General features: G+C 40.3%; 2 protein-coding genes across 2 annotated transcripts; both read right to left on the reverse strand.

Moving 5' to 3' along the window:
- Positions 1-3,373: 3,373 nt before the first annotated feature.
- On the reverse strand, positions 3,374-5,712 carry BBA_08275 (GTP-binding protein LepA; the record flags this gene model as incomplete). The annotated part of the gene is made up of 5 exons (XM_008603372.1): positions 3,374-3,585; positions 3,650-3,837; positions 3,891-4,073; positions 4,136-5,235; positions 5,314-5,712. The coding sequence occupies 5 exons, from the start codon at positions 5,710-5,712 to the stop codon at positions 3,374-3,376; spliced, it is 2,082 nt and encodes a 693-aa protein (XP_008601594.1).
- A 281-nt stretch (positions 5,713-5,993) lies between these two features.
- BBA_08276 (MIT domain-containing protein) lies at positions 5,994-9,069 on the reverse strand (the record flags this gene model as incomplete). Its single annotated transcript, XM_008603373.1, has 3 exons — positions 5,994-6,181; positions 6,245-8,729; positions 8,788-9,069. 3 exons carry the CDS (start codon positions 9,067-9,069, stop codon positions 5,994-5,996), a joined length of 2,955 nt encoding a protein of 984 aa, XP_008601595.1.
- Between the last annotated feature and the right edge of the window lie 487 nt (positions 9,070-9,556).

The following is a 9,556-nucleotide window of genomic DNA, read 5'->3' on the forward strand; positions in this document are numbered from 1 at the left end:
AAAAGGATTTTAATTAGTTTTAGATATTTTCTTATATTTAATTAAATTATTAATAGGTAAAAGTAAAAGATTAGGTAAATAGCTTATTTACTTATTTAACTTACTTATTTATTAACTATATTATATATTAAACTTAAATTACTAATTCTTTTATATTAATTCTTAGTATAATTAGTATTATTAATTATTTAAATATAATAGTAAAACTAGAGCTTTATTATATGTAGTAATAATATCCTTTAATACCTTCTAAAAGACTATTATAACTAGCTTTATAAGTTATTTATTATTAAACTATTTTATTTAGTAATAAACTTAAATAGTTATTTTTTTATTATATTACTATTTTTTCTTTTTATTTATTTATATTAAATCTATATAAAGTATTAAGAAGTTACTATTATTACTAACTAGGTATAATTTAGTATCTTTATAATAGGTTTTATTTAGGGAGTTTATTTTTAGTTAAATTTATAATATTTTTTAATTCTATTATTTTTTATTAATTAATTAAAAAAATATTATCTAAGAATATAATTAAAAATTAGCTTTTAATAGTAAAATTTAATAATTAATATTTTCTAATAATATTTAAAGTCTTTATTAGTTACTATAAAAATAACTTACTTTTAGGTAATAAATATACTAATATAATTATAATCCTTAAGAATAATATTATTAAAATACTTAATTATAATAATAACTTTATCTTTATTAGTAATAAGTTTTTCTTAGTTACTAGAAGAATTTTACTAGTAATTATATATTATCTAATATATATTAGTATTAATATAAAATATATAAAGCTATTACTAAGTATTTAGTTATATTAAAGAAATTACTTTTTTAAATATAGTTTTATTATCTATAATAATAATATTAAATTATAAAGTATTAATATTTTATTAAAAGACCTTAAATTAAGATAATTACTAAATATAGTTACTAAAAGTATTATAATTTATAAGACTTAAGTAAAATTACTTATAAAGTTCTAATTAATTAAATTTATAACTTAGAAAAAGATATAACTTAAAGTAATTAGTTTTAAATATATTATTATAACTAATAACCTATAAAAATTACTTTTATATTAACTTATATTAATAATAAGTCTAGAGGATATTAAAAAATATAAAGTTATTAAAAATAATAATATAATAAAAGCCTTTTTTTATAAAATTTATATTTATTATTAGGTTAATATAAAGCTATTAAGCCCTAGAATTTATATTTTTAGTAGCTACTATATATATCTTTTTAAATAAAAACATCCTACTAATAAATAAATATATTATATATAGTATAAATAATTTTATAGATTAACAGAGTTTAGTATTATATAAGGTTTTAAAAAAGCCTTATTTAACTAAATATTTATTTTTAAGAAATAAAGTAGATAGCTAAGCTAAGGGATATAAGATAATTATAAGTAATATCTTTAACTTTATATATCTATAGATTATTTAAAGCTAAATTTAATTTTTATAATAATTTAAAAAAAATAACTTTATAAGAGTTATATTTTTAAAATTTAATAGCTTTTAAAGAGTATTAATAGTTTTTATTATAAATAATTCAGTAAAATATAATAATATAAATATTATTATATAATTATTTTCTTAATATATAACTCTTAATAATTATAATATTATTTTTATAATAAAATAATTATAAAAAAGAAAATAATAATACTAAAGTATTAAATAAAGATATTAATAATAGTAGTAATAGAATTAATAGCTTTTTTATTATTATTATAGTTATATTAATAAAAAAAAGAAAAGGGGTTATTAAAACTTAAGGGTAGTAATATTATATTAACCTTTAATAAAGAAAAAAAAATGAATTACTTATTTTAGTAGTTCTTTTAAGATATTTAATTTTTTATAGAATATACTAGTTATTTAAGGTACTTAATAAGTCTCTTAGTAAAGGCTATTATATAAGGCTTATATATAGAGTAAAAAGTTCTTATACTAATAGTATTACTTAATTATATAAGTAATAGTAGATATTAATTTAGGTTAGTAGTAGAAGTAGAATAGAGGTAAGATAGATTTATAGTAGAATATTAAACCTTTTTCTTCTAGTACTTAATATAGATAATCTTAGTAAATATTTAAGAAGTTTATATTTTAAAGTCTAGTTTTTATTTATATAATTATAGTTTTTTTCTAAATAAAAGATACAATATTAAAGTTATTAATTTATTTTTTTCTTTTTTCTTCTATCTATACTTAAACTTTTATATATTTATTAATAATTTTTATAATAATTATATAATTAATAATATAAAATTATTATTATATTTTATATTATTAAGTTTCTAATTAATAAATATTAAATATTATAACAGTAATAGATTTTATATATAAATATAGAAGAGAAGTAGCTATATAAAATAAATAAAGTTATTATTTATTATTAATTTATTTAATTAAATATTAACTTATATAATAGAATATCTAGTTAAATAGAAAATAGTAAATAAATATAGATTTTATAATTATACTATAATAATATAGATAAATATATTATTATATTATAAAGTTAAGTTAGTTATAAATTAAGAGTTACTTAGTTTTAGAAATCTATTAAAATCTTTAGAATATAAATCGATAAATATAAATATATATTACTTAGTATTACTAGTTTAAGCTAATGATAGTAAACTATAGTATATCTACTAGTTAGAGAGGCCTCCCTTAGGCAATAAATAGATTAAATTCGATTAAATTCAATTAGCTATATACTGCTTTTCTTTTATAGTTATCTAAGTTGTCGCGATAATCTGTAGTTAGGCCGCTACTGCAATTTAACTTATATTATACTGAGTGGGGAGGAAAACGAAAGCAGCAGATCCCGAGTATTGATAAAGTATCTTGGCCAAAAAAAAAAAAACATAGTCGTCAGCGCGGACCAGAACAGATCATCAAGTTGGGATTTCTGTGGACCTGAATGTTGCTATTATAATTTCCGATAGCTTAGAACGGACAAACATATGGAGTTATTCGATTCGCATGCTCATTTTGCTTCGTGGGCTGAAACGAGCATCGCAGCGCCCGCTCGGACGAGGAAAAAAAACGCCAGACACAGTGCTACATGTGCGCCCGCCTCCCCCCGCTTACCGCATGCGATTCGGCCATTTTACGACGTTAAAGAACGGAATTCTTCAATAGCCACCTCTTTTTCAAGGTTGAAAAATGCAATCACAATTCACCGAATCACCACGTCAACTCCATTATACCGACCGTGTTTTACAATATATGTATACCCTCGCCTTTTAACGGTCACCATTATTGATTGTATTCACACGTCACTTATAGTTTCATCGATACATTAATGTACGGATCTGAAAATGATACACATTTTACTTCGCTAAGAAGTTTTGGAAAGCAGTCTGATCAATTACAACATTACCAACCGCGCGTAACCGCTTTCTTCCATCCTTTTGTTTCTCTAGCAACTTTCGCCTTCTTGTGATATCACTGGCATGTAGTTTCGCTAGTACGTCCTTACGAAATGGCTTGATTGTCTCACGAGCAATGACTCTATTGCCAGCTACTGCTTGGATGACGACCTCTGCAGAAACGGATCCCTCAAGTCAGTTATTATTCTGAGGTAACTTTGATAGTAATGCGCTCACCGAACATCTGCCTGTCAACATGTTCTTTGAACTTCGTGACCCACTGTCTGCCAATGCGCTCAACTTGGGATGTGTGTACAATCTTGCAGATGGCGTCAACAGGTTGCTTGTTCACAAGCAGTTGTACTTTAGTTAATTTGCTTTCTCGCCAACCGGCTTCCTCATAATCGAGTGTGGCATATCCTTTACTGTTGATGAAGTCAGTGGAAAATTGCATGCCATTACGAGCGTCACGACGTACCTCGACCCTTTGAGCTTTCCAAAGAAATCCTCCACCAGCTGAGCGGCTGGGACATCATACAGAAGAATTACTTGATCCTTATTGAAAAACTCAATACTCTTCTGCTGCCCTCGATTTGCCTCGCATAGCTCAATCACACGTCCAAGATGCTCCTCGGGTACCGTTATCGTCGCCTTGACGAATCTTGGCTACCGTCAGCACTGCATGCGCGAAATAGCCGCAATGAGTAGAGTAGCTGTACTTACGGCTCCAGCAGCTGGGAATTCTTAATATGCGGATGAGATGTATCGGGGAAGAGGGCTGGGTTTTGCACGACCTCCTCCCTGCCGTTGCTCCAGATGATTTTGGTTGGCACAGTAGGCTCTGTGATAATAATGCTTCGCCCATGTTCTTGTTTGAGGCGATCCTGAAAAACGGAGCAGTGTAAGCTACCAAGGAAACCGAGACGCCAGCCCGCCCCTAGTGCTTCCGAGTGATCCTTCTGGAGCGTCACGCTGCGGTCGTTGAGCACCAACTGGTTGATGCTATCCGCGAGTCTACTATAGTCGCCCTGATCGGTAGGGAAGGCGGCAACGAAAACCATAGGCTTGGGTTCCTCAAAGCCAGGGCATGGCTCGATGGCATCCTCGCTACCCACTGTTGTGAATGTGTCTCCGAGCTTGGCGTCCTTGATTTGCTTCATGCCGGGGTTGAAGTAGACATAGCCAACCTGCCCTGCGCTCAATACTTTTTGTGGTGTCGCGTCAGGAATTTGGACGCCAACTTGCCCAACAGTATATTTCGTAGCCGTCCCTAGTGACACCACGTTGTCCCCAGCCTGGACCATGCCATCAAATATCCTCACAAGCAGAACAACGCCGCGAAAATTGTCGTACCAGGAGTCCACCAAGAGCATCTTCAGTCGCTTGTTGCGATCGCCTAACGGATGAGGCACCTTCTCAATAACAGCTGGAAGCACCGCGTCAATGCCTTTGCCAGTCTTCGCGCTGACAAGAACGGCTCCTGCGGGGTCCAACTCGAAGCTATCTTCAATCTGTTTCAGGACAGAGGGAACATCGGCCGACGGCATATCAATCTTGTTGACAACAGGTAGTAACGCCAGGTCCTGCGCAAAGGCCAGATGGAAATTCGAGACTGTCTGTGCCTGGACACCTTGACTGGCATCTATTAGTAATATGGCGCCGCCGCAGCTGGCGTACGAGCGTGTGACTTCGGCCCGGAAGTCAACATGGCCAGGTGTATCGACCAGATGTAGTAAATAATCGTCGCCTTTGTAGTTGTAGAGCATTGTACATGTTTGCGCCTTGACTGTGATCCCACGCTCACGTTCGACATCGAGTTTATCCTGCCAGTGGTAAGCTCTTTGCCCTCGCACTGCGACGTCTATCTCCCCTTCGCTTGAGAACCATCGTGAGACACATACCAGTATTTGCTTATTTGCGTCACTCGCCGAGATAGTGCCCGTGTGCTCGAGTAGCCGGTCGCTAAGCGTACTTTTTCCATGGTCGATATGTGCCACTATGCAAAAATTTCTGTATCGGCTGATAGGAATAGCCGCCATGCGCGCCTCAAGCTGGGTAGGTGTTGCTTTCGTCTGCGAGGCAAAACGACGCCCCCTTGCCGCGTAGAGTAGAATGCAGCCATGTCTGCTAGCTGCGCGAGGACGCACAACCAGGCATTGTCGAGCGCAAGCTCTCGCTGCCTTCCCGACCAACTTCATGTAAGAATTTTTATCTTCGTCATTCGCTGTCAGGTATGGAATGCTGTCCCAAGGCTTTCTGCGCGTGCCGGTAGTTGGTCGTTGTGGTGTGCATGCGTCCATCTTTTCAGCTAAGTATAGCCGCCACGAAAACCCCCCCCCCCCGGGTGGCTCCATCGTTGACCACGCCTGTAATAAAATAACTTGCGACATGGCCACTACATGGTATTTTCCGGTGGCAAGAGTCCTGATTGCACTCTTTTCATTGATGAGAAACATTGCAAATCACTATGCATTTTCAACTTGCTAATTACTTTGGTGCATATTGCATCAATTGCATGTAATATCCCGTGTTAATGTGAAAAACATGTCCACCGTCTTCGCGAGGTAAAATCAATATGATATTATGCTAGGACCCATTCACTCCCTCTCTTAATGAACTTCTCAAGCAGTAAACCAAGATCAGTCAATGCAAACCGGCAGATGTAAAAGCCGAAGAATTCGGCAGCATGACGTGTGCAGAGCTCTAAACCAACTTGCGTCTTATCCGCATGACGAAGGCCAGGGTCATCCACCTGGCGAGCAATCTGATCTGTGGGACATTAGCTAGTCTGCTAGTTGGCTAAATAGAAATATAGAGACATTTTTTTCTTACCGACTGCTTGGGCTGCATCGAATAAGCGTGCCAGTGAACTCATATAGTTTGCATTAGGCCCAGTAAATTGAGCTTGACCAAGATCACGTCTTGGTGGACGGCTTGTCGGCTGCACCGTCATTGGCAGACTGGGAACAACCATGTCCCCCTTACCTGCGTCTCCCACAGCAGTCCTGCTGCTATTGTACGCGCCACTTAGTGCAACCCCTGAGCTCTTGGCCCTTAGGCGTCGCCACGAGAAGGATGGCTTGTTTGGTACGCTGGTTGAGCGTGGAACACCGGAAGAACCATCCCCATCGCCGCCTGCCTCTTTGAAAAAGGTCCCCGAACCCTGCACTCCGACGTCATTTCCGAGTTTTCGAGTAAGCGTCGCCTGCACCTGCTCAAGGATTCCTTCCAGCGATTGCATCTCTTCCAGAACAGCATCGGCGTCGCACGTGTCCACCTGCGCCAGTTTGAGCAGGGCAGCCGTGAGGAGGTCACAATTCGCGATTTTGTCGTCAACGTTTTTCAGCTTTACGCCCTTAACCTTCCAAACGTCACGGGGTACGAATAGCTTTGTACTGACATAGCCGCCTCGCGGATGCACCATCGTCTGGAAAAAACATCTCATAAGCCAGAAGGGTCGCAGCATGAAGTCGTGCGGGCATGGCTCCAAAGGCACCGGAGCATCTGTATGTGCATTGCCCGCCGATCCAGGACTCGTAGGCTGATGGAAGTGGTCATCGAACAAGCGGGCCCCTGTCGATGAAGAGTCGAGATTGTCTCGAAACTCTGAGCTCATGGGCGTTGGAATGGTGGGCACCGCTGGAGTCCTTGATCCACCAAAATGGTTGCTCGACGGAGTGCCGGGAGACATGTCTGATGGATCTTCCAAGTTTGATAGCGACAGGTTCCTACTCTTGATACTGCGTAAGCTAGAAGAGGAAAAGTTCTCTCGTAGTTTGGTAGTGATAGCCGTCGGTGAAGCCGCTTTGCTCGATACGGCTTCATCTATTTCCGCGGGGACTCGATTACAACCCAGTGATGCAATATTCGGCTGGTCAAAAGAAGTCACGTCTATGGACGGAGTAGAGCGTGCATGGGAAACGATTCGGGAACGTCTACTTGCTGTAGACGGACGCTCGTTCTCTTGCTCTAGGGCAGCATTCGGTTGGTCTGAGTGCGATTGAATGGTCAGGGGGCTCGCGGTTGGTTTTGTGGTATCGATCTTTAGCTGCTTGGGGTTCTGCCCAGATAGACGGCGATTTCTTACAGTCTGCATGGGCGAGGTGCCACGCGACGACGGAAGATCAGGCAGTGAGGTATTAGGTGGCGGTAGACTGGGTCCAAGGCCTTTGATGATGCTGGAAAATGATTTCTTCTCCATCAGGGGACGCACAGGCTCGACTTGGGATTTTTGTTCCGGCGCTACTCTCTGTCGAGTGGATGGCCTGAAGTCCTCACCACGAGTCACTATGATGGGTACTGCTTCGTTCATGGTGAAGTCCCCAATGTCGTAGTCACGCGCCATCTCCTCTAGCATGCGCTCTTCATCGTCTGAGGAGTCATCATCATAAAAGTCGTTTTGAATATGAGTAGGCTTGTAATGCCTAGGGGAGAGCAGCTCAGTCATGCCTGTGCTGTTGGAAAAGGATAGTGTTTCTTGCTCCGTCTGACGAACTCGTTCACGTGCGATCTCAACTTTTCGTAAGACCCGAGCTACAGCTTCCTCGCCCGCATCTCTTTCTCCTAGATTATTCCTTCCCATGGGCTCGTAACCGTCGTCATATGCAGCTTCGATCGCAGCGTCGAGCGCTGTATCAAATTCGGCTTCAGTATTGTCACTTACAACCCGCGTATGCTTTCTTCGCTGCCCTTGCGACGAGGGCATCGAATGAGTTGATGATGCTGTTGAGCCTCCCGACTCGCCAATCCCATCAAGCCAGGAGTTTTGACTACCATCACGAACATGGCCAATTTTGTCATTTCGGCTAGTTCGTCTGGAATGGTTATCATTCAGTTCGCGCTCTGAATCTCGTACTGGTGGGCTTTGGAGCGGTGAGTTTGCACGGACTGAGTTCACCGGCTGTGGTAAGTCGAGAGCTCGCTCATGTGAGCCGGTAGCGGTGTGATTCGAGCGAGCGCTAGATCTCGAAAAAGATGATTGCAGCATGCCTTGCTGCCCGTTTGTGACCGTTCGATGCCATTCTGTAGCTCTGATGTTAGGCGGAGGTTGGTCCTGACCGTACTGTTGAGTGTACGATGGCGGTGAGGCTGGCTGTCGAGGGTGACTTCGATTGGTATTTGAGCCGTCGACCCAGAGGCTTGCGTTGAACGACGTGATGGTAGATGCGATTTCCGTAGCACTGTATTGATTCTGGGCCAGCTCCGGGCTGTACTCGTCGCTGCCCGGTCTAGCAGGCAGCGCCTTTAATGCCGTATCCAAATTTGGCATCAATTCTATCTGGTCTAGCTCTTCTATGCGGCTGGAATAGGTTTGACGCTATTGTGTGGTATCAGCTCGAGCTTTTATGTCCACGATGCAGCGACTGTGTACTCACAATGGCTTCAAGTTTTCGCTTGTCTTCGTCGCCGGATGTTCGTCGCAATACCTGCTGCAGGAGATCACAAGCTTCAGCGTACGCGGTGCGAGCACCTTCGAGATTCTGCGCATTGTCGAGTTGGACGGCCGTGTTGGCCTTTTGCAGGGCGCGCGAGAGCATCGCTTTCTGGGAAGGTGGCTTGGCTGCCTTTCCCTTGTCGATGTCATTGCTCCCCTTTGAGCTACGGCGGCGGCCCTGGCCCCGCACCGTCTTGCCGTCGTGCGGCAGGTTAAGGGGCATCGGGTGGTTGAACTTTTCAGGTGTCAAAGGACCCGTACGGAGCCTACCAATAGCCGAGGAATGACGCGCGGAGTCCGCAACCAAGCGGCGATAGCGGTTCAAGCGGTGAGAGGAGCACGAAGGACGGAACCTCGTCAATCGGCTGCAACTGTTGGTCTGTGACGTGAGCGCGAAGACTGCTCTCGATCCCTTTCGGTGAGAGGCTGAATGCCAGGTCGGCGGTATAGGGTCTGGGCGGAACGCTGGTTAGGTTGATAGTGTCTCAGGCGATGTGCGTTCCAATGACCTCGTGATCTGGCGATGTACTTAACTCGTGCGAGTTCCTATCCGCTGCGGCGGTAGTTTGCTGGTGCCAGCGGCGGTCGGCGGCAATTGTAGCCTCGGCTTCCTCTGAGACTCGTTGCCCTCGAGTGGCAGCGTTTGCAAAACTCGAGGCCGAGTTAGCAGCGATGAGGTTCTAGTTCTGGTCGGGCGGGAGGCAATTAAA

Source organism: Beauveria bassiana, assembly GCF_000280675.1.
Source record: "Beauveria bassiana ARSEF 2860 unplaced genomic scaffold BBA_S00033, whole genome shotgun sequence".
In the NCBI taxonomy this organism is placed as follows: Eukaryota; Fungi; Ascomycota; class Sordariomycetes; order Hypocreales; family Cordycipitaceae; genus Beauveria; species Beauveria bassiana.